This window comes from Halictus rubicundus, chromosome 1 (genome assembly GCF_050948215.1).
Source record: "Halictus rubicundus isolate RS-2024b chromosome 1, iyHalRubi1_principal, whole genome shotgun sequence".
Taxonomy (NCBI): domain Eukaryota; kingdom Metazoa; phylum Arthropoda; class Insecta; order Hymenoptera; family Halictidae; genus Halictus; species Halictus rubicundus.
The window spans coordinates 12,141,724-12,169,044 of NC_135149.1; the positions used below are offsets into that span (position 1 = coordinate 12,141,724).

The 27,321-nt window shown below is 44.5% G+C and overlaps 1 protein-coding gene across 7 annotated transcripts in view; it reads left to right on the forward strand.

Moving 5' to 3' along the window:
• By (focal adhesion protein tensin) overlaps positions 1-27,321 on the forward strand; it is a 247,087-nt gene that overhangs the window by 67,828 nt on the left and 151,938 nt on the right. For all 7 annotated transcript variants that reach the window (XM_076788232.1, XM_076788258.1, XM_076788240.1 and 4 more), the window contains exons 2-3: positions 20,681-20,789; positions 21,703-21,740. In XM_076788232.1, the coding sequence (XP_076644347.1) occupies positions 20,681-20,789; positions 21,703-21,740 (147 nt within the window). The remainder of the gene's footprint in view (positions 1-20,680; positions 20,790-21,702; positions 21,741-27,321) is intronic.

Sequence of the window (27,321 nt, forward strand, 5' to 3'; positions counted from 1 at the left end):
AGCGTTTTTTAAAATATAAAATAATGAGTTGGTACGCTCTTAAGAAAAAGTAAGTGTGTGGTCCACGAATTAATTTTGAGGGCGCACAATTTTGTAATCATTTTTGCGCTGACCTAATAGTTCGACAAACTTTGATATACCGCCCGGCCAACTTTTAATCACCATACATTTTTATCACGGGCACATTAGCGTCCAGAACGGTGGCGCCGGTTCATGAATATTAACAGAAAATTAACCGGGAAACCTCGGCCACCCAAAACTTTGTTTACGCCGTGGATTTCATTAATTATTTTTCTAGTATCGATAGGGTTTTGTCGGTCGAGCAACTCGTGATCGTAGATTTTTTTTATCAGAGGCACGCTAGAGTCCCTAGCATTGCCATCTCATAAATATTAACAGGAAATTAAACAGGGCTGCCGGTGGCGCCAAGGAGTAGGAATAATTAAAAATAATTGTCACGGTAAATCACACCGGCTAGCCGCGCTCCCTGCGCGGCTCGTTGGAAGGAAAAAGTTGAGTCGGTTGATAAAGTTCAGAGTATCCTTTGAACACGCTAATTTATGTCACGCTCGGAGATTTATTCGCGAGAGCACGAGACGTGTCGCACCTTCCATTAGCATATTCCCGCCATTATTTGTTCAGCGTTAGAATAACACGGGTGGACGAAATAAAACGCTATCGGGCAGAAATAATAAATTCCGGGCGCTTTGTTCGGGGCCGGTTGAAAAGAGGACACTGCGGAGACACTTCCGCTGGCAACAGTTTCTTCTTTTTAACGCTGGACGTCGTGCTCCCTCGGACAAAGTGGATTTCGCTGCAGTCGCCATTTTCTAGTCAGTATTACAGTTTCTATGTACTATTAAGTATGAGGGCGAATTTTTCCTGATTCTAGATGGACAAGATTTTGTTGAAAGATAACTGATCGAAGCATATTACCCTTAACGATTTTATCGTTGTTGAGACATTTTTTTTATTTATTAGGATCTTGAAACCCCTACATGGGTCACGATTTGTTGCAAAAATGCATTTCACTTACTGTAATAGTATACAATACTTATTTTAGATACATCAGGTTTTTTCATTATTAGACAGTGTCTCGTTAATTATTATACATTCCAAGCAGCGAGATAGAAGAACACGGAAGAATATGTTTAGTTGAACAGATGACGTAATTTAGAAGTTAATAGGAGCTATGTGTGCCGAACAATTTTCTTCTCAACTTCGTCTGATGCTGCGTTGAACAAGCGCCGTAAAATGGCCGCAATGTAGCGAGATCGTAATCGTAATAGAGCTGGCGATACGAAAATAATGCACTCGGAGGGCGTCATTAAGTCACGCCGACCTCGTAATTACTTATCGTTAATTAAATCAGCCCCGGCGTTATCTGCGCCGACCCTTCGTGCGTTCCGCGAGCCTTCAGCTGCAAGTGCCTCTTCATCGTGCTGCCTAGATTCCTCTCGACATGCACCGGAGTGCAGCCACGCTGTCGACGATCTTGTAATCGGCAGCGCACGGACCGGGAATGGTTGACAGTTCTCGCTTGCCTGAAGGTAGGACAATGCTCTGCCCGAAACGGTTCCTCTTTCCAACATGAAATTGCTGATGCATAAATTGTTAATTCATTTCCGACCTAATCGGTCTATCTATAGACTAGAAAATTATTCAAGCTTCGCTTCATATTTGTTTAATTCTCCACGAACCATATACAGGTCCCGGATTATTTTGCAATTGTTGAAGTTGAAATATGCTAGGAAACGCACATTTCGATTAACATATTTGTAGAAATACTCCTTCGTCAAAATATCGTTGAAACAAACACTGATTTAATAATCGATTCAGTACTAAAAATATGGCATACCAGTTAAAACATGGAGAGGATATTTGAGCAACATTCACTCGATAATCGTTCACTCAGCTGACTTTTTATTGCTGTGTACGAGCAAAGGAGACTATCGACTCATCAATTACCATTTTTCCATAAATGTATGTTCTTCAAAACATCGTTAAAACCGCTATTAATTTAACGATCGATTTAAATACTCTAGATATGACGTGTCAGTTGAATCGTCAACAAGAGGTCTAAACACTTTCGGACCTCGATGACTATCCACAGATGTAATTATTACTGGAATTCACAGACAGATTAATTGTTAATTATTACTAAATTCAAGACTTTACTGTACCACTAATCAATTAAATATTAAAAATATGACACGCCACGTAAAACATCGACAATAAGAGTAAGCAATGTTGAGAACGGATAAATGGCCCCTCGTCTGACTTGTGGTACAACTTGCCATGAATTCACCGATTACCATTTTTCCAAAAATGTGTCTTCTCCAAAGCGTCATTAAAGCAATCCCCAATTCAATAATCGATTAAATCCTAGATGTTACACGCCACTCGAAACACCGATAAAACCCGAATACCATTGGGCCCAGAAGAACATCGTTGCCGGTTAAACGGCAACGTCTAGAAGGCAGAGACCATTCTAACATTCCCGGGGCCATCAACGTCCGCATGACGTACCGTCCGAAGCGCGATACTTCCTCCGCCCTCTAACATTTGACCGTGGACCATTCGTCGAAGTGGTTACGAGCATATCAGAAAACATACGAGCCATCTAACCGCGGTATTTCTTTGTCCGTCGGTGCGCGTCTGGGGACCGCGTTGCTCGCAGTCATCTCGTCGACGGATAAATTCCTTGAGACGTCGAGGGCGTCTGTAACGAAGGGCCCAGGGCTTGAAGATTTATAAGCGACCTTCCTTCCATGTGCTGTCGCGTCCACTGGAGGATTATGATGTTTCCGAGTAACAACACGCCCTACACGTGTGCGCCTTCCATGCCGGGAGTCTTTTTCTTTATAGGCGTTTCCACCAGCGTTCCCAGTCGATCCAATTTACATACTATACCGTCGGAGCCTGAGAGGCAATCACGCGATAGATAATGCCACAAACACGATAGTTGTAGCCGCTGAATAGACCCTAATGTCTTTATCCGAGGATCTACAGACTGATCGGTGACGTGTGAACGCTCTGCGATGACTCGGAATCAATTAGGGAGAATATGTCAGGACGGTCGCTCACAATATTATTCGGACACACTTTCAAAGAGACAACTTTTTTTAATATTGCACCACGCGCCTTGGATTTTTTTTTTTGGAACTATTACTTTACTACACGAAGAAAAATTTTGAAGAAATTGCAGAGAAAATACTGGACATTGTTTTAATAATTTTTCTTGTGTTGATCTATACATAGTTTAGTATATAAATAGTTTTATATAACAACTCGGCGAATTTGTTTAAAAGTTCCTAATGTTAATAAATAAGATCATCTAGAGTCGCCAGATCAAGACTTCTTTCCCCACTCTAATTTCCCCTTCTACCGCGCTATTCGTGACGCGTTTCGTCTCTCCGGTACTGGCAGAGAGAGGGTAATTTTTTCCCCTCGATTCACACTGATTACAACACATTATCAGCTCGAAATTTGGGGCCAAACCCGCCGATCGTTAAAAGCAACTTGTAAACATGCCAACATTGAATTACAGCACGTGCTCGATCCGATCGTTTCCCACGGGAATATCGTTACAATTTCAGTAAACACAGAACCAAATATACAAGACTGTTCCCGTGACCGGTGACGGTAATTCCAGTGCGAACAATGACTTTTACGATATTCGTTCACGTGTGGCCGCGCTGTGTGGCGTGCAGTATTTCTAATTCCGAAGATGCAGTACATAAATGCGCCGTTATTACGGCCCTTTAAACCATTGCTTACCTATCCGGGTAAATGCGAATTTATGTTAATTTACGTGTCGCGGCTCGTAAACGAGTGGATACATAAAATTCGATATCGAGCGGATTTTTGACGGAACGTAGACCATCGAAGCGGCTGTTTACGGCCGTGTGTGTGTATGTGTGCCCTGGAATGGCAACCATACCGTGGACGTTACGTTGCTAAGCATTTCGCGAAAGTTGGAATCGCCGGGGAGAAGCGGTTCTTTCGTTTTCGATACGCACGGAGAAGTTATTCGGTAACAGGGATTGGATTCTAATGAAATTTTCACTCGTTTTGTTCCGCACGGTGGAGGAACGATGTTGCGCGAACATGCGTGTATGCACGAGTTTGATCAAATCGTTCCCGGGCCGTTATTTAAATTCCCATTTATATTCAACCGGGAATGAAAGAACAAATTTCATATCGTCTATGTATTATTAAAAGCCTTTTACACGGTTAATCGAATCTCTTCGCCGCCACGCCGCATGGAAATAGTCGGGCGAGCTTTACAAGTATCGATATTGATTTCCCTCGCAAATGTTGACAATTCGCAACCGCACGAAATATTCAACCGTTCCAGCACGGTCCCAGTTTTCGGCGAGTCTCGCGAACGTTGATTGCATAAAACGGAACAAGCAAAATATTAGATCGAACGAGGGGGGAGGGTACCTTTTGTTTGCTCTCGATGGCGTGTTTGCATTACAACGCACCGACAAATATAAATAAATACACTGAACAGAAGGTATCGGATTGATACTGATTAATTCAATGTGAAACTTGTCTGCCAATTTTGAAAAATCGACTGGGCTTTTAATCACTTAGGTGACTTTAATTCTTATGGGAATTTTTAGGATTTTCGTGGCACTATACAGTGATTTCTTTGTATACTTCGCCAAGGTCTGGATGATAAACGTCGCGGAATTATCCCCACTACCGCAGGGTATACCCTGTGAGGAGACACGAAGCTCGAAAGGCCTCGGACGCCGAGGAGTGTAAACATAACACGAAAGACCCGTGTTGTTGACATATATCGAGAATTTACTGTACATCGTTGAAATAATATTTAGACGAATCTTTATGAAAAATGAGAATTTTCAGCATCGATTGCAGGGGGCAGAAACCAAATAAAAAGTTCTCGCCTCTATTAATGTTAATAGATTGAGAATAATGTATTAACCTTTTTAAATTCTTTCTATTTTCTTACTGCCTCAAATTTCAGCTAGTCAATATTGCCATAAATACATAAAATCCGCAGTCGAATAACTACTTCAGTTATTAAGTTCTGTTTCATGTACAATAGTGTTTCCAACATTGTGCATTTAAATTACTCAGAAATACTGAGTAATTCCACTTTTCTGAATAGGTTAGGCGTTTTGAATTTTTCGAGCGCCACCTTTGCGGTGCACCTTTGCACGCGAGGGTGCAATTTGTAAATCTGAAGAACGCCAGAATTATGTATGGTATGGTTAAGAAAGTGCGCTATAAACCGTCGTAAAAAGTGAAAAAAATTCGCGGAACTGTCGAAGATTTAGTAGGGTACATCGGCTATTGCGTGGCAAAGGCACAACCCGCCATTTTTCAGTGTACTCGTCCATCCTGCGGCTTATTGAACTCGTTCGTCCTGGCCAGGATAACACCGAAGTCCGAGGCGAGCCGGGCAAGTTACGATTCGCCGAATAATCCCGCACCGTTTGTCATCGTTAGGCGAACCGCGATCGACGTACCCACGGATAGCTTCCAGATGGGATTACCAACGATCGGGTAATAGTTTCCGGGACCTTGTCCACTCCGTTTCCGGGCGAGTCGATGGCGAACCCGATTTGTTTCAGCCATTACCGGCGCGTTCGTCTGTCTCTGCCGGTTTTTCGGTCACTTTTGTCAGTCGTTCTGGAACATTAATTCTCACACGCTCGTCGGATAGACAGCCTTCGAACAACGCGGTTAATTGGCTGCGAGACCTTCGGATAGCACGGGTAATTGGTTCGGGGCAGAATTTATACGTGCAGGAAATTTTAGTGAAACCAGAAAAATTATTCTAGGATGTTACTTCAACCATTTTTGCTTGAAACTTTCGACGAATTGAAAGGTGTGAATTGTAAATACTAGATTTGTAGCAGAATCTGGCCAGAAATACGTACTATAGATATACGAATGCACTGTAAAATGACAGAACATTTACTAATAAAGTGTTCAACATTCTATAAATTTCAATCTAGCGTAACGAAACTCGTTTTCGAACATTAAGATTCTGCAACAAACGTGTGCACAACTGAAAAAAACTACATCAACCACTCTACCGAACGTAACAAAAATAGAAAAAATTACTACACTGCGGATTTTATGGATTTATGACAAAAATTGGTCAGTGAAATGTGAAACAGTAGGATAATAGGGATTTAAGAGTATCGGTGTACTAACTTATTAGAATTAGTAAAGGAAACCATTTTTGTTTCATTCCTGCACCTTGTAATCGATGCAAAAAAATCTTTATTTTGCGTAAAGTTGCACAGAGTAATTATTGCAACCCCTCTACAGCCACGCCGGCCACTAAACTCTACGAAAAACCCTTCTATCGTTCACGAGGTAAAATCCACCAAAATCAAATGCAATTTGACGACTGGTACCGCCAGCATGAATACACCTAGATTCAAGGCCCAGTAGCACCCAACCGATGAAGCAGAAGATTCCGAAAATTCCCTTGATTCTAACTTCGTTAAACTTCACTCCGCGGGAAGTAAAATCGTCTAAGGGCTCCGCGGGCGTTTTTCCGCGGGAATAATTACGAAAGTTTGATTAGCAAAGTTCCATGGAATTTGGTGGGTATCGTGTGCAGGTAGCTGGAGCGTTCCGTCAGCGATCTGTTCCTGCGATGATCGGAGGCGTTGCACGGAAGAGTGGAGCGACGGGGGTTTCTCTGAAATGGTATCAAGCACTGTTAACTTCCTCGTGTAGAGAGCCGGTCGTGTGCGATCCGACGATAGCTCGTTCTTACGCGAGCAATTTTTCCCCCGGGGAAGGGGAAGGGGAAGGGGAAGGGGGAGGGGGCTACGATGCGGCCGGAGATATTATTGACACCGGGACTCGAATTGCAGGGGCACGATCTCGACCGAGGCGTTCTTACGTGCCTAGGCGAGGGTAACAGATCTTGTTGAAAGATCCAGATACACGCCGATAACGGACCGAGAGCGGTGTACTTGACACACCGAGCGAGATTACGTTGCACGTGCAACACGGACGCGGACGATTCAGCGCCGTACCGGCGAAACGCGGGATGACGAGCGATGGTGCGCGCTATCGTTGCAATCCTCGGGCCTAACCGGTTCCGTTTCGCGGGCCCAATCCCGCGTGGGAGTGCTCTCGCGATACTTACGAATTGAATACCAGCGAGATAACGCGAAAATTCGAGTGCTAGACGCGGTCAATCACCCTGCAGTGCATCACTCCGCAAGTACAGTGACGTACGGATACATGGCCATATTTCTGTCGGAATATACGGCCACGAGTTATCCCCCCCCTCCCAATGCAGGAAGCGTTCGCTTTGATACAAGCCGACTTATTCTGGTCTCTGGACAAATTCCTGGAAAATCACCTCCCCGTTTATAACTTATAAATAACGCACCTTACGTTAAAATGATTTAAATCTTCCTGCTCTTTCGAATTGCACCTCATTTTTGTCGTAAATAAATCATTTGTCACGAAGTGGCAGAAACTTGTGCCGCGATGTAACGAATGCCTAAACTCAAGTGGGGATTACGTTGAAAATGATGAAAAGTATATACCACGTATACGAACAAAAGGAACTCGAGGTATTGTTGCTATCAGAAAATGTTTCCTTTCAGGATGATCATCCTCGTGCATCAGCGTCCTACGGTTTCGCGAGCGATCGCCTGGCGGGTCTAAGAAAATTGATTCTCGGATAGAAATCAGCGAGAACGATTCGCGGAGGAGTAACAGGAATTAATCGACCTGGTTCCTGTCCGTAACCAAAGAGCCAATCGTTCAAAGTCACTCGAGCACGCCGCGTCCAGATAAGCTCGACATCGCCTGGCTCGCTGGCCCCCTTGCGCTATCGTCGGTTTTTTCGCGATCGGACTGTCACGGTACCGATGTGCTCATCATTCATCACCGCGGCGAGTGCACCAGGGGGCGTTTGCACCCCGAGATGCACAGAGAAAAGAATATCGCGCGGAGAGGAGTCCCGGCGCTGAACAAATTCCTGCCCCTCTCGCATGCCAGGACTCGTCGTTCGCACGAATTTCACGCTGATGCATGGCGCCGCTGGGGGTCCAGAAGCTTTATAAACTGTTCCGAGAAATTGCCCGGTTCCACGTACCACCGGATGCACTGGGACTTTATAGTAGCTGCGATCAGGGGCTCGATAAGTCCCGTAAAGTTTGAATAATTTAAGAAAATGCGCCAACGTATGCGCGGCTTATACGAATTATCTGCGAGATCTAAGCGTGGGGACGCACGGTGGCTGGGAAATGTGGTCCTCCGGGACTGACCCCTGCAGCAAATTAACTGCATCACTTTTGGATGCGGTGGAAGAGAGCTTCTTGCAGTATAGATGTCACGGTTTGTGTGCGTTACGTTATGTGTTTCGAGAAACAATTTTTTCTTTTTTTTTTTCTGAGCGAATGTGGGCTTTTGAAATGTGGGGATGGTTTCTTGGAAGCAGAGATTATCCTGGAACGAATGTTGGCAGTCTAAAGAGATGTAGATTTTTATGTCAATGTTTTGCTCATTGAATGGGTCCATTGTACTCTTGTGATACTATTTAAGAAGAGAATAATTGGTACAATGTTGTTACACTGTCATAAAAATGTCATGAAAATAATTGTCACGATCTTATTCTGGATCAGAAAACAAAGAAGCTCACAGGCATTTTATTGTTCGTAGACATCCATCCACTGTTTTCTGTGTACTGTGATTTACAAAAATCCTTCCATTTCCCCACAATATTTTATTTCACAACAATGTTTACACTCAGACCTCGCAGAAAATATATTGCCATGACCAAGTAAAAACCGTGGACAAAATTTTGTTTCGCAACTATATACATTGTCTGCGTTTCCTACGTTAAAATACAACAATCAATTTAGAAACTCTTGAAACCTCCTGCCCACGGGATCCCAATTTCGCGGCGGGTTCACAGATTTTTTCGCGAGTGTAATTGGAGCTATTGAAAAATTTAGCTTGATTAGAGTCGCGTTTCGCCGCTGATCCTTTCCCGTTGCGAGCGCATCACTCGCGAAGCGCCGCTATCGCGATATCTCTGCAGCCCGGTCGGCCTGGCCAATTTTTTCCGCAAGCATCAGAGCCGCGGGGTTCGCAAACCCGTGCACAATCGCGGCGTTTCGCCCGCGAGCAAAACTATAACTCACAAAAGTCGGTGTTGCGACCGGGCCATCGGCATTCCGGGCGCGGCGTACGAATAAAAAGCCTGAGGGAAAGGGACCGACCCAGCCTGCATCCAAAAGAGAGGAGAGAGAGAGAGAGAGAGAGAGAGAGAGAGCCGAAATAAAGGTGGAGCAGTCGGGTCCTGATTGGTAATCCCTGGTGCCAATGCCGCACTGTGCAAAAAAGCTAAAACCTCAGGCTCTCGGACAAACACTGAAATCCATAACTCTCGAACTAACGAGTTTTATTGTCTCATAATTCATTGAACAGCAAACATAATGTTAACACCGAACTGCGAATATTTATCCATTTATCGTGTTCGTACAATTGTACAATATCATGTAGTAACGGACATTACTTTTTTGGCAAACCAAAAATTTATTCGATCGTCTAAATTTTAGTCTCTGATCGCTACGTATGATAGTAAATTCGAGGAAGGAAGGGAACGAAACCGGAGAGAAACGATATTTCCGAGGTGTACGCCCTCCCCGACGAAAGCAACGTGTACGCGTGCAAACGAGACTCGCAAAATTTATTCGCGACGCACGGTGCTCGAATAAATTCCCATTCCAAACCCAGCCTCGGCCCTGGTCATTGCTGGCCCGCGTCAAGATACCACGGTAAATTTCCTGAAAATCGACGTCCGAGTATCCCTGCGTTTATAAATCTCGCGATATGACTTCGCGAGTCGTAGGAATTGGCGGAATTTGAATCCTGCGGCTCCATATCCGATATTTTGCAAGCTCGAATCCTCTCACTCTGTCTGCGGAGCTCGAGTCCTCGGTGCAACGTTACAATTTATCGGAGATTGTTCTTTGAGGACCATTTAACCGGGAAGTTGTTATTTATAGCTAGATTGCGGATCTTTATGCTTCTATATCTCGTAAACATCTTGGAGAGGAAGTTAAACATTTTTCCTGGAATTTTAGTGTAACGTGGAATTATTTAAATTTCTACATTAATCCTCGCAAGTTGTTGATTGCTGACCACTGACAATTATACTATTTTTAAATTCTGTAAATGTAATATTTGGTCTATTTTTATCATAAATGCACAAAATCCAAGAAATACCAGTAACGAGAATATACACCCAAATAATTTCTTAAAATGTACATTTAACATAATTACGATCAGAAGATATTCCCAACTGCGAATAAGAAAAAAATATCAGGAGAATGTCAGAGTAGAAACGAAATTTCGACGTCTCCGGCGGCGGGAACAAGATGGCGGCGCCCCGAGGAGCGATCCGCAGTGAAATCGGAGCTCGGATTTTTCGCGTGGAATCGTTCGTGAATCGGAGCGAGTCTCGTCTTCCCTAGGCTAGGGTCCGCGAGTCGTGTTTCATTAAATTACCACGCTCCTCAAACACGGATCCCGGTTTCTTTTTGACGCGATCGTGGCATGCGATCCGGGCCAGATGCGAGCATACATTTCTCCAGTTTGTTAGAGCAGTGCGCGAGACGTTGTTCCGAATGCGGTCCCGATAACTCTTCGTCTTTCCCTCTGTTCCCTCTGTTCCCTGTGTTCCCTGTGTTCCTGCTCTATTACACGCACGACTTCCACGGAGAGTAACGCGATCGCAGAGATGTTTTCGAGGAAGAGCTCTCGATTTAAGGCCACCGTACGCTCTTGTTCGAAGACGAGAGGGCCCTACAAGCCTCTTCCCGTGCACGCTCTCTGTCATCCTCGCAAAGATGTTGTCACTCGAGGCATTAGCCTCGTTTATATTCCTCTTTTCGCGGCCGGACCACCCCAGCAAATCGTATTTCAACTCCGATCGACCGTGCGCAATGCTCCCGACGCTCTCGCGTATGTATGCGCTATGCGCATCGTTCCCTCCCCCTGCCCCCCCCTCTCCGCCGTGTATTCAACGATTCAACGTCTCTCCGCTTCCTTGTAATGATCCCGCAACGTTCTTCGTAGCCCCACGCTCTCCTCGTTCATGCTAGTTTATGCTCCCCCTCCCCCTCTCGATTTGTATACACCACGGTGTACACACCTAAATTGTTTCCCTCCGGATGCCTTTTTAATATCTCGTTATTTACGACGCGAATAAACAATGCCCGAAGGAAAGTATCGGCCCCGGTCAAGGTAATTTCTTGCCCCATGAATCAGCCGCGTCACTTCCTGCCCCTGTTACTCGATGCTTTCCATAAATCCTCGGGGAAGCCGCGCGCGGGGAGCAATTTGACCCGCGAATGGAAAATAATGAGCTGAAACCACCTCGCCGCGCTGCAATTTGTTCATTTTTCTCAGCGTCGGAATTTTATGCCAAAAATGTGGATGCGTGCTGTAATATTTCCGGTCGATGTTCTACGTTCAGCCGATCAATGTACGGTGCCCCACAAGCGGGCGGTTTTTTATTCGAATTTTTGCGATAGAAAATTGTTGTGACAGCGGAAATCTGATGAAAACGAGCCGCGCGAGTTGCGAGAAACAGCGGCTCTCGGTTTCGGTAACGGAACAACTTAGATTGCGCGCGCCGTATTGTCGGGCTGAAGATCAGCCGGAGCGGGTGGACACCAGCGGGAAGTACAAGGTGGTACTATTCTAAATTCGCGGAGAGAGCATTAGTTTCGGTGAACCGCGTTCTTTGAAGCCGCGGCTGCCTGCGCAAACTTCCGCAGAAATCATCGAGGCTGAAGCGTCCGCGGCAACTGCAGACCAGTCGGCGATACAATTCCCGGAGCCGCCGGGGGCTTAAAACGCCGTCGATTTCCGCGTGTTTTCCATGCGTCGCCGCGGCTGTCGGGATTAAAGGACATGGAAAAAGGCGCGGAGGGGGGGGGGGGATAAAAGGGACGCTTTGAACGCAGACAGAAAAGCGAGACACGGAGGGGAAAAAATAGTGACCGTGCACTCTTTGTATCTACGCGGTTAATGCGAGCCGAAGTGTTCCGAGTCAAAGCGCAAACACAACCCGACAAAGCGGCCTCTGTTCCACCGTTCGTCCTTCTCTCGTTTTTCTTGTCTTCTCTCTCTCTCTCTCTCTTTTTCTATCTTCTTCTTCGTTCCTCGTGGACGGTTTCGCGAACCGGACCGACGTGTGTATCGTCCCGAGCGGAACGCACTTGATTCCACTCGAGTCGGCTGCCAGAACTTTGAACCCGTCCGAGTCGATTCCCCAGACTAGTTCGAGTGTCGGTGTCGGTTCCCCGAGCACACGGCTTTGGTCCTGTTAATTAACAACCGTGCTGGAAATTCGGCTGGATCACCACTCCATATCGTTCGCCAGCCCGACATCTGAAAATGGAACGCGATACACTCGTACTGTGTGTCGTCTGACACAGACGGGACAGTGGAATGATCTGATGTTCGCGCTCTGACGAAAGCGGGAGCCAGTTAGCCACGCCCCTTTAACGCATTCTACAAACAGAAACTGCAGGGTACTCCTGTGTCACGATCCCGATAGGATTTGAGAAGATCCAGTCTCGTTTAAATCGCTCTAGATTGGGTATTGTCAGAATCAAGGGCAACGAAGCCACGCCCATTTTCTACCATTACTTTGACTAGATTTAAGGGAGTCCAGTCTTTTTTAGATTACTCTAGATCAGGTAGGAGTACAAATTATACTACGGGACGCCAGATCTGGTCCTGACAGGATCCAGGGCAACCAAGCCACGCCCATTTATACAGCACTTTGCATACAGAAACAGCAAGCAGGTTTCCTGTTACCATTTTGATAATGTTTAAGGGGGCTCAGCATCTTTTAGATCGTTTTAGAATAGATGGGGTACAAATTATTCTATGGGGCATTAGCCCTGGCCCTGTCAGAATCGAGAGCAACGAAGCCACGCCCATTCAGAATAATCTGGTGCACGAAACGGAAGAACAAGATGTTACATGCAGTGATTAATGGAGAAAGGGATTAACAAATATCCAGTTACTGGGAGTTTCTCCCGAATACGAACGCATTCGATAGATTCCTATCGAAGTCGAACTCGCAAAATTGCGCGTGCCAGTGACATGATTCGCTCCGGAGCGTTGCCCCGAGGGCAATTCGGATCGCTCCCGGGGCAAAGAGTGCCTCTAACTCCGACGCCATGTCTGATGCTACCGCGATGCTCGTCACGCTCGAACCGTGCTACACGCTGTCACGTTTTCCGCGACGACTTCTCGGTCTTACCACCACGGGGAATCCAATTTTGGCATGAGCCGAGACGGGAACGATATCCGGGTCAGCGCGCGATCACAGCCGATCTCAAATATTTGAGGTGGCGAAGAGAAGATTGAAGCTTCAAGTTGAAATTCAATTTCACCACCGCAGGACCGCGACACAAAAGAGAGATTTTGGTACCGTTGGGGCTTGTACGCGTTTGTCCTTGATGGCCACGAGGAATCTGCAGGATTTTGGAAGGAGGGAGGGGGGCGGAGTTTTCGCTGTGAATGTTCGATCTGTTTTCGGCGCTGACTCTTGGCTGTTGATGTCCTCTTTATGATAGCTGGCTGGATCCAGGCTTATCGCTTGGATATAGGTCGAGAAAACAGTGCAACGATGATCGTGCAATGAGGGATGATCGCACATCAATTGCGAGTGATTTTATCTGCCGCCATTCTGGGATCCGTGGTATCTTAGACATTTGAGATTAAATTTTGAAGCCCCCCGTCATTTAATCTTCGATTTTTAAGAGACTGTTGAGCCATCACAAGTAGATAAGGTATTACATCAATTATATGTCGATCTATTAGGACCTTGAATAAGTTCTCGCTGTTTCTTCAAAAATGGCAGTAGCAGTACCCCGTTCGTGGAATTTCGAATGGTAACACACATGCAAGGCAGTAGTGTATCTAACCTTAAATTTCAGTGTATGGTAGTTCACTTTAGTGTAAACAAAGTAATTTTTTCTTAGTTCTGAAAATGTCTACTTTTGTGCCAAATAAAGTGTATTTGCGGGGAATTTTATTGCACTACTTTATTCAAAAGAAATCTGCAGCTGAAGCACAGAGAATTCTTGTTGAGACTTATGGGGACAATGCTTTGTCGGATACGACATGCAGAGACTGGTTTCGACGCTTCAAAAATAATGATTTTGAACTTGAGGATAAAGAACGTCCTGACGCATCGAAAAAATTTGAAGACGAAAAGTTGGAGGAATTACTCGATCAAGACCGATGTCAGACGCTAGCAGAACTTGGAAAAACATTACAAGTAGATGAGTCAACTGTTTCATAACGTTTAAAAGTTTTAGGAATGATCCAGAAGCAAGGACATTGGGTAAAAGCTTTTATTTTGTAAAAGAAACAGCGAGAACTTATTCAAGGTCCTAATATATTTCAATATCTTCTGCATTTAACTGAAAAACCCAGTTAAAACGGTATTACAAATTGAGAAACATTAAAAAAAGGAGGCGTAAAAACCTCATCGAAACAAAAAGGATAAATTACGACAAACCGTTGAATTTTTCAGTAAAATCGTTCATCGAGAAAACAATCCGCCGAACACTTGCGCAGATTAGCCCGTCCATTTCCCTGTTCATTTCCATTTGTAACAGTCGAGCATTAAAATTCATCGCTGGCGATTCCAGAGCATTCTGAAATTTTTCACATGTCAAACGTCGGGGCAGGAGATCTGCAGGGACGCGTGCGAATTTCCGCGTGCGGAAGCCGCGTTCGTGTCGGCGCGATTAAAATTCCGGGCCATCGTTCATCCCGAATGTTTCTCATGCAACGAGATCCGCTCACCTCGGTTACCAAATAAAACAAAACGGAGCCTGGCCCGACCCGGCCCGACTCGTCTACCGTCTCATCTCGTCGCGTCGTTTCATCGTAATCCTTTCGCGTGCCTAAACTCTAGACGTCGGACGTTATTGCGTTTCTGCCGTGCGCACGAGCTCGTTCCCAAACAGACAGAGAGAAACAGAGAAAGGGAGAGGGAGAGAGAGAGAGGGAGGAAAGAAAAAAGAAGTTACGGTGCACGGGTCAGCGGCGACCTCGACCTCGAGGATGCTCGGAGAAAGGTAAGACGAAGGAACCCAAGTTTGAGCGGAGTATGACACGAACAGTGGGCCAAACTGCGATTCTAGCCAAGAAAAAGTCGAGAAGTTCGTACAGTCAATAGCTTTCGACTTTAACCCTTACGCCAATAATTTAAATTTTCTACGATATTCAATAATGCTGCAATTTATCATTTCGACGCATATTTTTATGCCTCTGATGTAAATTAATCTATTGATTTTGTTATTTTTCAACAAAAATATTAAAGAAGCTCTAAAAAGAAATTGTTGGTGGATATACGGGTATCCGATTATTGACATAAGGGCTAAGCGTGTCTCTAACTACCTGCCAATCATAAAATAATGACCCGACGCAAGAGTTTTTCCATGAACGTGTTTTTGTTAAAATTTAATGACGTCCTTCGTTCACGTTGAATTTCAATTAAACTCTATACATAAAACAACGTACTTCAAAGAAAATCTCTAGGGGTTGTTTTTCACGATCCCGTAAATATCGGATAATCGAAAGCTTCCTCCGACGAACACAATTTTCTCTCGACAACGTTTGTTGTATCAAAAGACAACATCTAATTTCACTCGCTTAAATGAACACGTTCATTAACTCCTTGACTTAAAACGAAGTACTTAAAAGAAAATCTCACGCGGGGGTTGTTTCTCGGTGATCCCATAAAGATCGTAATAGAAAGCCGCTCCTAACGACCATAATATTTTTTTTTTCACAAAACGTTTGGTCCACTACGGTCTGAACGGTGCAGCGGATTTTCCCCGAAGATTAAGGATCAATTAATCGCGCGTGATCAATGGCGGCGCGCACTCGCGGGCCAGCAGAGGTCAGCCCGCGCTAATGAACCCGGCAATTAGTTGCCGAGATACGTGCGCGCAATCGCCGTACGAGCGACAGAGCTAAGTCGCCGTGAAATTATGTGCGACCATGGGAAAAGTCCGCATTGTTTTTATCATGCGGCGTGGTGGCACCGCGGGACGCTCGATTGATAAATTGTCATTACAAATGGAAAGGGCACAGCTAAGTGGCGGCGGGACTCCGCGAGGCATCAATTACCCGGGTAATTGGAAAAGTACGATACACGGTGTTCGTCGAGGATCGATCGATCGCCAGCCTGGACAGCGGAATTATTTGTACGATCGAGAAATTGAATGGCTTCTCATCGATCACGCCTCGTTGTCGGTCGTTTTGCTCAAATTTCCCTCCCTGCCAGCGTTTTTAAAAAGCTTTCGCGGTATTTGTTCTCGTTAGACTCGCTCTGTTCGTCTGGAGAAATTTTTCCGAGAAGTGTTTATTAAATTTCCATGTGAATTGTAAATCTGCCGGGTTTCTGGGACGCTTTCTACCTGAGAAAGAATTTGATTTTGCATGGGACCTCGGACCGGGGATAATGCTGAATGGAAAAGTCTCGATATTTCATTTTAGAATGATCAGAGAACGAATGCGATTCTTTAAAAGAATCGTCAAACGAAGGGAGGAAATGATGATTGACCCGATGGAAAGTTCTCAAAGGAATTGATCGTGCGAAGATTTTTATGTTCGCAGTGCTTTATCGATTTCAAATAAATATGAAATAAAAAGTTTATGGTTCGTAGACAGTTCCCGTGTTTTATTGATCTAATTTCAAACACGGTCGGTCACTGATGAATCTTTGAGACCGTATCCTGTCGGTCGGACAAATGTAACAGCGGCCATCAATACAGGGCATAAAAGGGCCATTTATCGTCCGACAGCGAAAAGAAAAGGTAAAAGGAACGTCGGCTGGCTCACGATGACAGCGAACGGGCCGAGCTTTTGCATACAGTGACCAATAAGGAAGCTCGTTCTTCCGGCTGCATGGTGCGGCCGCAGCGAGTGACAATAATTCAGTTGGTGGCTCGTAGTGGGCCGATAAAACTGATAATTACGAAATATTACGGTTTCGTAATGGCGCGGTATTTTACAATTTGTGTCGGCGCGGTCTGGATGCCGGCCGAGAGCAAACTTTGCCCGATAAAGCGAACAGTAACCGCGAACGATGATAATGTCGCGGGATTTTCATTGAGAACGGCTTATCAAACGCCCCGCAACATTATAACCGTGTTGTGCCGGGGGCGCGTCGTTGTTCGTGAAATGTGATCGATCTAATCTGGTTCAGCGAGCAACCCTAATTTTATTTTATTTTATCTAACTCTAAAATTCCACCGCGTTTCATTGTATGGTAATATTCGGGGCGACGCGAGCCTCGTTACGTTTACTTTTATTGTCCGGAGATGTCACTTATCTGAGGCTGAGGATTTTATGCAATTATGGCAGAAGCGAATTGGTGACATACGAAACTGTGATGTTGTTGCAAGAATTTAAGGATATTGTTATGTTTCTTTCAATTTAGTGAAATTATTGGGATAAGAGTAAATAAATATAAATAATAGAATCAATATAATATAATAGTAATTAAAGTAATAATAATAATATAAATAAAAATTGTCGAATGTACCGGCAACAAGAAGCCATTGTTTAGGTGAAACGGAGGTGGGAGACGGTGGCACGAGTGGTTTAATGAATTCACTGGAAAAAGGGAGAAGTGTATCGCAGGTCGATGAAAGAAGTAGAGAAATGTGCGTGGAATGTTAGACCCATGTTGCGTGCTCCTCGGTATTGGGTTAATTGCCTGCTGCGTGAAACGAGTGACACAGAAATATTTCCTGCGATTATCGTTCTCCAGAAATCGATGGGCAGACTGTGGCGGAATCTTATTGGCTCTGAAATTCTTCAAATGCTGCAAATTCGCGGTTAAATGGATCCTAGAGGACCTTGAAGAGTCCACACATCCAGTTAAAAAGGTGAAAAACGCGTCGAATTTTAAAGAAAATTGCCTACAAATATTGAACTGCTAAAAACTGGTTAGCATGTCTGTTCATTGCAGACTGTGTCTACTTACTTCAAGTCTTCGAATGCTTCGAATTCGCGATTTAAAAAGTCAGCCAAAATTCAACTGAAAGAACCATCAATTTCAGAAAAACATTCACTACAAATATTGAACTGTTAAAAACTGGTTAGCGTGTCTGTTCATTACCGACCGTTTCCACTGACTGCAAGTGATAATGGTGGACTCCGTGCTGCGAGTAAATATTCGATGTCCCCCGAAAATTAAATCCCGAACTAAAAGAGCAAATACACTGTCAACGTACGCCAGTGGTGTGCAAGCTCGCGCTGTATTTTGCAGAAATATATTTCTATAGCGCTATAGCGTTGTCCACGGAAGAGACGACCCCCGCATTATCGCGATCCATGTCCATCGCTGTCCTCCATTTCATCTGAATTACTGGAACCATAACTGCGTCAAATTTGTCGCTCCCACGAATAAACACGTGGCCCACCCTCGTTACATATTAACCGACGCTCGCTATTATCTCACCTAACGATGCCCGGTGTGTGCCTGATAATTCATCAAATTCATTTTGCTTGGCAACAGATGCTAATGCGAAACTTTTCCACAATCATCCCCTTTACGTTCCCATCGTTCATAAATTGACAGTTAAATATGTGGTTATTTCTTCCATCATGTTTATTTTGAAGTAGAATTAAAAAAAAAAATTGACGAGGAGAATTCCTTTTTTCAATGTCATTGTTTAGAAGTTGACCATATAAGTACTCAAATGAAATGCATGTAAATAGTTACATAAAACTTGTTATATACAAAAGCGTACTCGAAAATCTTCTTTTAGATAACGATCCCAGGAGAAATGATTCAATTGCATCCTTGGGGGTGACTTGGTGATTCACGGCTCAATTTGCAATTTTCACTGAAAGCACATTAACAACTTTAGTCGCCAAAACAACAAATTTCAAAATAACTATTGGAAAATCGCCAGTACAAAATTTTCAAGAACAGGGGTTGCGCACAATTTCCAAGAATAAGGGTTGAACGCCATAATACTTCCCTCGAACGGACCACAACCCACAGCATAGTTACTTGAACCTTATCCAAGTCTCATCCGAGTGTCCTGCGCGTAAATTAGACTGGTCGTGAATTACTATAGCCAGGTCCACATTAAATACGTGGGTTCGTGGAACAAACGCCTGGCCCACCCCGGTTACGAGTTAATCGAGGCCCCCCACCCCCCATTATCCGTGGCGCGAACACGTAGAGAACGGTCGGGAACAGAGTGTATCGTGTGTCGTCAATCGACACCCCGAAGACCTCCTACGTCTCTCCTTTCCCTGAAGAGTATCGAAACGCGCGATCGGGTTCCCTGAAAGCCGATTGAATTATTGACATGGCGCGTCGCGAATCATCAAACATGCGTCAACATCGCCTCGCGTCGAGGCACGCCTCGCCCCCGATGCGAGGCGACACTCGCGCTACGAAATTTGGCACGGTTCCACGTATTGTTTTCCGAGAACGCGTGATCGATCGACAACGGTGAAAGCATAAGGTATCCACTTCCCAGGGAAGAGTCGGTTGGTTGCGTGTCTGTAATCGGAACCCGCGCATCACGGGATCCTAAGTGCCCCGAGCGATTATTTGCGCATAACTTCGCGGACCCTGCCTAACCTAAGAGCGACCGGTACCGGCTTACACGATGTTAACGTTCCGGGGATCGAATGGGAATCGCAGGAGACGACAATTGCCCCGGGAAACAAAGAAAGAGTCATCTCTAGCCGATGTGTTTGGTTCCAAATGGTGATCGGTAGACTGCCGATCTGTATGCATTTATAATATATATTATATATAATAATTATTATAAAATAATAAAAACAATGAATATAAAGATTAATTATATTTATAATAATTATAATTAATTTTTTTTATTTATATTTTGAACATTCTTTGTAGTATTTATATATTTTTATGATAAGGAATTGTTTAGTTGCTAAGTTGAACTTGTTCCTCATCCTGATTTTGGTGACATAATCTATGAGAGTTAGAATTTGCATAAAAATCTGGTATCTACTGATCAGATGAAATGATGAAAGTGTTAATATTGAACCTAGTATGATCTAACGAACGATTTGTTATGTTGTAATTAGGGTACATTGAGGCTAGAATTGTAGGTCTATGTAAAATTAAATAAATGTGTTTTTAAAGCTTAGTGCAATATTTGACCAATCGAAGTCTCCGCTTGTTAGAAATAAATAATTTTTCTATAAGAGAAATCTAAAAAATTCAAAGTTGAGTCAATATGTTTTCATTGACATTTAATGGCACGATTCTTCGGAGGGGCCGTGTACAATCGACTATGGTCGATCGTTTTTTTTTTTTTTTTTTAATAAAACCGATGGAATAACGATTCAGGAGCGGAGTTAAAAAGTTTCCGTCGCCACGAAGCACCCTCGAACAGACGTTTCATTTAGAAGATCTAGGCCTCGTTGAAACTAACCAGTCGAGAGGTCCTTATCCGATAATTAAACGGGGCCGGCGAAAAAATGCATGAAAAAGTTTGAGATAGCGAGACCTGTGGACAAGGCTCCGGTTGCCTGATCAGATACGGCGTTCGTTCCGTTGCGGATAATCATTGAGTTTAATTAATTTTTTCTCTTTCTTCCCGATTGGTTTCAGAGCGAGTTCGAACCGCAGTGTCACGTGTTCCGGACGAAACAGTTGCGCAAGCCACGACCGTGCCATTTGTGCCATCAGGCGGTGATCAAGCAGGCGTCGTGTTGCCGGGGTGAGTCGATAAACTGGCTCTCTGTAGCTTCGGTGACTTGGAAACGTCGGCTTTGCTGAGCAAGTGCTGGGAACTTGGTCGGTAAAACGTAGTGGTGGATGGTAAAGGCGAAACTGCTGGTGGGCGGTCTGTTTGAACCAGATCTTGCAAGACTCATAGTTCCTCGTGGAAAATTGTTTTTAAATCGCTTGCTTGGATACCACTTGCAATGTTTATTGAACATTTTTCACACGTATTTGCTGACAAATAGAAAATTGTTATACATTTCTATATTTTTGGATAATTTTTTGAATGAGTGTCAAAAAATAGTGTTCAATTTTGGACACGAATGTGTACAACATATCCTACAACACATTTGTTTTAGAAAAATTCTTTCTTTTCTTTTAAACGATAACTTATATAATTTTTACCGACAATTGTATTCTACTGTTTCCCATCCACCAGAGAATTAATTTAGTATGCTGATCGTCATGTTCGCGATAATTCTGCAGCCCTTGATCGATAACAACCAATTTTGGGATAGTAGCTATTCAAACTGCAACGAAAAATACGGTCCAATTAAATCAGTCTACTTCAGTTTTCTGCACATTTTATTTCCCATGAAGATTCACATAGCCTAATTAATGGACTGTGGATTTTATGCATTTATGACGAAAACGAGGTAGTACTATTTAATACAGTGGGAACATTATTAAGAATGCACAGTGTAATCATTACACTTGTATAATGACATCCCCTAAACGCATAAAATCCGCAGCCTAGTGATCATTCTAAACGGAGTCTTCTAATTCCTATGTAAAAGTGTTTCGTCACACTCGCGTAAAGAATTTTTCACGGTTGCACGGCTTCGAAACTAGTCGGGCAAGTGGCGACGGGTCAGAAACCGCTAACAAATCGTTCTTCTTGATTGCAGTGTGCAAGTACATCTGCCACAAGACCTGCGAGGACAAGGTAAGCGCGCACCGATCCCTTCACCTTTTTCGCTACGGTGGTCCGGCAAGGAGGATCGCACGGTTTCCCGTCGCGTTCGCTTCTAAACGTATTAGTATCAGCGATCGCGTCGCGTCTTCTCGGAAACTTTGTGACAGAGTGGAGAGCACTTCCTCGTACATGAAGAGGCTCTCGCAGCGCCAAGCTCGCGAGAGCTCGTACTTCCTGGTACTCAAACAAATCTGCCGTGCCTTGAACACGCGAAACAAAACGTTCCGCGACGACGCCGGCAAACTGCGCGTCGTTGTTTCTGCGGTTCGAGAGTTTAATTTGCACGTCGAAAGGAATTCAATAAATTACGGTTAACCCCCTCCACTGAAACTACGAATCTAGATCGTCGTTGCGAGTTTTGCGTGCTGAATGGACACGAGCGCCGCGGTAGACATTTTTCAGGAATGAAGCGTTTAACCCTTTGCACTCGGCGCTATTTACATTCTAAAACTACATTTTTCTTCCGTCTTGGAATATTTTCATTTTATTCATACGAAACTGATCCGATTTCCACATATAATATTTAAATGTTTAGTGATCCATTAAATACAAATTTTGTAATGTACCAAATATTTTGTAATATTTTTTGTAACTTCTTTGAAATAATGCCACAACAATTTCTAGTGGTGCTTTAGAGTCACCACTCGAGTGCAAAGGGTTAATATTGAATTGTTCGAGCAATGGAATCGCAAGTTTCTGTGTAGACCACTGCTCTGTAAAACTCGGAGAAGTTAGATCATTTGCGTGGGCATTACTGTCACGGTTGAATCGTTTTTTTTTTCTTCAAGCACATGGCTGTACAGTTGTAAATGTCCACCCTTACTATACGTGTTCGAGGAACGGTACCGGAAACGATCGGTAGCCACGCCAGAGATCGTGGTTAACAGATGCATCTTAATTCGAGCACGCCACCGGTGGCGTGGCCGATGAGATTCCTCGGTTCTTCGAAGTCTCAGCCGATATGGCAATGCTGGATAAGCTCGCGTACACTAGTCGACAAAATTATGTCTTGAAAATTCTCACGAAAAATTCTCCTCGTTGCCTTTTACGTTAACACGCATATCCAAACTATGGATAACACATGTGTTTGTCCAGAAAATGAATTTCGACGCTGATGTACTCAATGCACAACATTTAGAGTACTCGGTATTAACCCGTAACTGGTATACTGGGGTCTAGTGTGTAGCCTAATCGTAGCTGAGGGAACAGGTTCCCCGTCGGTGGTATAAATCTCCGTGTAGCCGTTGTTCCGTCAATTTTCAGGACGTTTTGCAATTTCGTCGAGCAGCGTAGATCCCGGCCTCTGCTGGTTGTGTGAAATGCGGTGTGGGTTCAGTCACCGGGCAGGGCACGAGCCTGACTTACCTTGCCTTCTTCGTATCTCGAGGCACTCGTGTGTCACACTCGCACACAAACGAGGACACACATCTTACCACGAAGCAGCAGAGAACGAGAGAGAAAGAGAGAAAGAGAGAGAGAGAGATATTATAGCGGAAGGATGAACGCTGTACGTCGAGGAGAACGTGCCTGAGACAGTGGCAGAGAGATAGATGGAGGGACAAGAAGGCTGGAGAAAGAACAAAAGAGAGAGAAAGGAAGAGCACGACTTCCTTCTGTAAGTGCCGGAACGTCGTTTGTTACGATGGTTTTGTGGCACCGCGAACAAAACGGTCGGCCCGATCCCTTTGATACGTCCATTTTCGACCGAGAGCCTCCATTAACGGAGCGGAATCTGCCCGCGAGGATCTCTTTTCTGCGCGCCGGGTGAAAGCGCAAAAGAATCCGCGAACCGGGCACCCGGGCACCCGGCCGATTGACATTTAAAGAGGCCCGCGCAAGACGATGCTGATAGTCTCGTCTCTTAGTCGTTGACTTTTGCTTGAACTTGTCATCGATGCCGAGCAATTAGCGGCGCCTGCCGCTCAACTCGAGAGAATGACATTTCGTTCGGGCAAAAATGCCGGAAGGCATAAAGTTTAATTAGCTAGATTCGACCGATAGATTACGGGCCAGGAACGATTCAGCCGGCGGGATGGCTACTTGAATATCCAGTTCTACGCCTGATTATTGAGCCCGTTTTGTTCTGTCACGATTATTCGAGCCGCGACTAAAACGAGAACAATCCTAGCCTAATTGGTGATTCGCCAAACCGTTTCCTGATATTAATGAGGGGAAACGGTGAAACACGATGAGGATCCGCGGCATACAGCTCGGGTAGAAAGTTTCTTGGGGAACTGGGCATCGATACATTGGCTAGTTTTTGGTACCCTTCAGAACCTGGATGTTTTTATTCGAAGAATGTAACGATTCGGGTGTATATTAGGATCTTAGAAAATCTTTGAAAAAGTATTCAGAAATTATGTTTCATGATCCTGCGTCTATCTTAATGAGGAACTAAATCTTAACGAGACTGGGCATACTGGACCGAAGGAAGAGGAGAGATAACAGAAGAGAGATACTGAAAGAAGAGAGGTACCAAAAGAGGAGAGGTACAAAAAAAAAAGAATTGTAAAATGGAAATCCATGAAGGGATAAAAACGCAAAGGCAGAAGTGTGCCCAAAAGAAGAGAAATGCCAAAAGAAGGGGGTATTAAAAGCAGAGAGGTGCCAAAAGAAAAGGGGTACCAAAAGGAAAAATTGTAAAAGAGAAATGTACCGAAAGAAAGAATTGTAAAGGAGCGTAGCAAAGGAACAAATAGCTAAAATTATAAAATACAATCTAAAAAAAGACAGAAATTGTAAAAGAATAAGTGCACCGAACGGAAGAATTGTATCGAAGAAAGGAGTTGATGAAAATTTCGAGCCAAAAAAGAAATAGTCCCGAGGATTATAAAGGGTCCCAGGAAATAATAGCGAAAAAATCCTGAAAAATGTGCATTCGCCGTGCAGAATTCTTGCGATGCACCGCGTCCCGCAACTTTCTAGCGCAAGTGTACCCCAAGGTCCCAACGAATCATCTATCCAGCGGCCGGCCGATCTAAGATCGCGGGGGTCGTTAGCAATTCGGGCTTATTAAGTTTACAGGCATCGGCACGAACGTTATTACCCTTTCGGGGAGGCACAAAGGGGACCGGCCCCCTGTCCTGCATAAGAATTTCTCGCGGGTCACGTCCGTTCTGGACGTTTTGAAATTCGAGGCAGCTCGTGGTTCCTTCCAGGAGTCCTCGGCATCTCGAACCTCCTCTTCGCGGTATTGTGGTACATCAGCCTTCGCGTATGATGTAATTCGTCACGGACATGGTGACGGGGAGAATATTTGTTTGGTCGCCTTGAACTCACCGTCGACCGCACGGTCGTTCGTGTTGAGAGCACTGTGTACATTAAGATAGCTAATTGCGTGAACTATTCGGTCGTTTTGTAAACCCGTGTCGCAATTTTGTGTGTGCTTTTTCGTGGGACCGTTAACGGGTCCTGGACCGTGACTAATCGGCCCATTAATTTGATGACGGTCCATTGGTCCACTTTCGACATATTAAGAGAATCCTTGTACCGTTTAATTGGAACAAAGTGTTCCCTTGTAATGGAAATTAGAATTTGGAAATACCGAGGTAAGATGTTTAATATTAAACTTATCAGATATTGAAAGTGATTGGTATTTTCTGTTTCATGAGTCTGTGAAGACTCAATTCTTTTAGATTTTGAAGAATTTTTGTTAATTGATATGAGTTACGTCATGAGAAGCTCATTTATACTTTACATAATATAAGCAAAAGTAAGAAAAATAGGATAGAGATGGGAGACAGGGAAGATGCAATATGGTGGGTTTTATTATTCCCCGGGTTCTGATTACTTTCGAAATTTATTCGCAACCGCGCTTCGAACGCAGTGGCGCATCCTGTTCATTATCTCCAGCGGCTGTGTATTACCGTGTATTCCTACAACGATAGAAATTGTCCAGAAAGTACTGTTATCTGCAGTCCCCTGTAACATTATAACGCTACTGTGTACACGAAGGAGCGATGCATCACGCGCCACGTATCTCGCCAAGATAAACCGAGGTATGTGTGTGAGAAGGTATTGATATCATCGCTTCGCTATAACGCTTCGTCTCCAGGAATCGCATCCGAACCCGGAGAGCTGAGAACCGCTGCGCCCGTGGAACGAGCTCTAACGAACGACATCATTCGTCGAATATGGAGAACCAGGTGTTTCCTTGAGATCGAAGGTCGCCACGTTTCTTCCCATCACTTCCTCCCGGCGAACTTCTAAACTATCTTGCTAGGACACCACCTCTGAATTCGAGGGCCTAATCATCCCTCGAACACCATCACTTTGCCAAACCTCTCGAGTTTCGGCTGTGAGTTCGCCATTCCTGATCGATTCGTTTGAAATTCTGGTAATTAATACTGAAACAATCAAGCATCTACGAGGGACTAGTTTCATAATGGAGAAAATTGTGATTGTTCTCAAATAAAATACAGAATAGGCGTGACTTAAATCGACCATCCGATTTTAAACGCTCTGTAGAAACTCTAAGCAAGAAATGGAGAATTTCTATTTGAAAATGTTGAAGAAAATAATGACTATTATCTGAGAAAGTGAGAAATGTTTTCAGGAATCGCAGCGGTTGATAAAAGCAGAGTATTCGAGTTTTCATTGAAACATAATTATATCTATGTTGAGGAAACCTGTAGCTGCTACCAGGCAAAGTGAAAAATATTCGCGAGAGTTACAGTGGAGTCAAAGGAAGGTCAAAAGTAGGTTTCGCCGAGAATAGGCGTGTCCTGAAGCGACCCCCAGATTTTAATCGTCCTGTAGAAGCTCTGAAAATGAAACGTTCACCCTCTGAACTTCTATTGGTGAACAATGAAGAGAACTGTGACTAATGTCTGATAAAGTAGCGAATATTTCGAGAAATTACAGAGCTCCGGAAAAATGATGTATCAGTCCGAAATCTTCATTAAAAAGTGGTTAAAGACCTTCACCCGATCCTCTCGCCAGGACACTCAGGAATTCCAAGGGCCGGTTCGACCGATGGTTAAATTCTCAAACACCATTAGCTCTCCAAACATGAAAGCCGCGTTTCGGCTAGGTGTCGGGGATCGGTAGTTGCGATCGGTCCGCTCGATTCGTTCGCAGAGGATCGACAGCTTGTTCCCGATACGCAAACTCCTGTGAAAGCGTCCTTGTTCGCCGGGGCACAGTCATCTTTGCGGTGAACTGGTAGCCTGGTGGAAGAGGGAGGAGCCGGGAACTCTAAGCTGAACGAGCAAGCCCTTTTAGTGGCCTCTTTGAACCGGGATCCGAAGCCGGGGCTTATGTTAGCTAGCCAGCTCCTCGCTCTCTCAGATTCTCTCGGGTTGCTTCGGCTCTCTTGCACAGGCTACGTTCATGCGGTGGTGCATCGACCGTCCAGCCGTTGTAAACCGCTGGTCACCATCTCGTCCTCGCCAAGTACGAAACCCGCGGCTACCATACCTGGTGGTAGCCACGGTGTGTGCCCGCCGCCTCGGCCTTCCAAGATTGTAAACAGCCCGGCAAGAACCGGGGAAACCAGACGATGGGTAACGCTGGTCCACCGTTCGTTCGTTCCCTCGACTTCTTCCTCCTT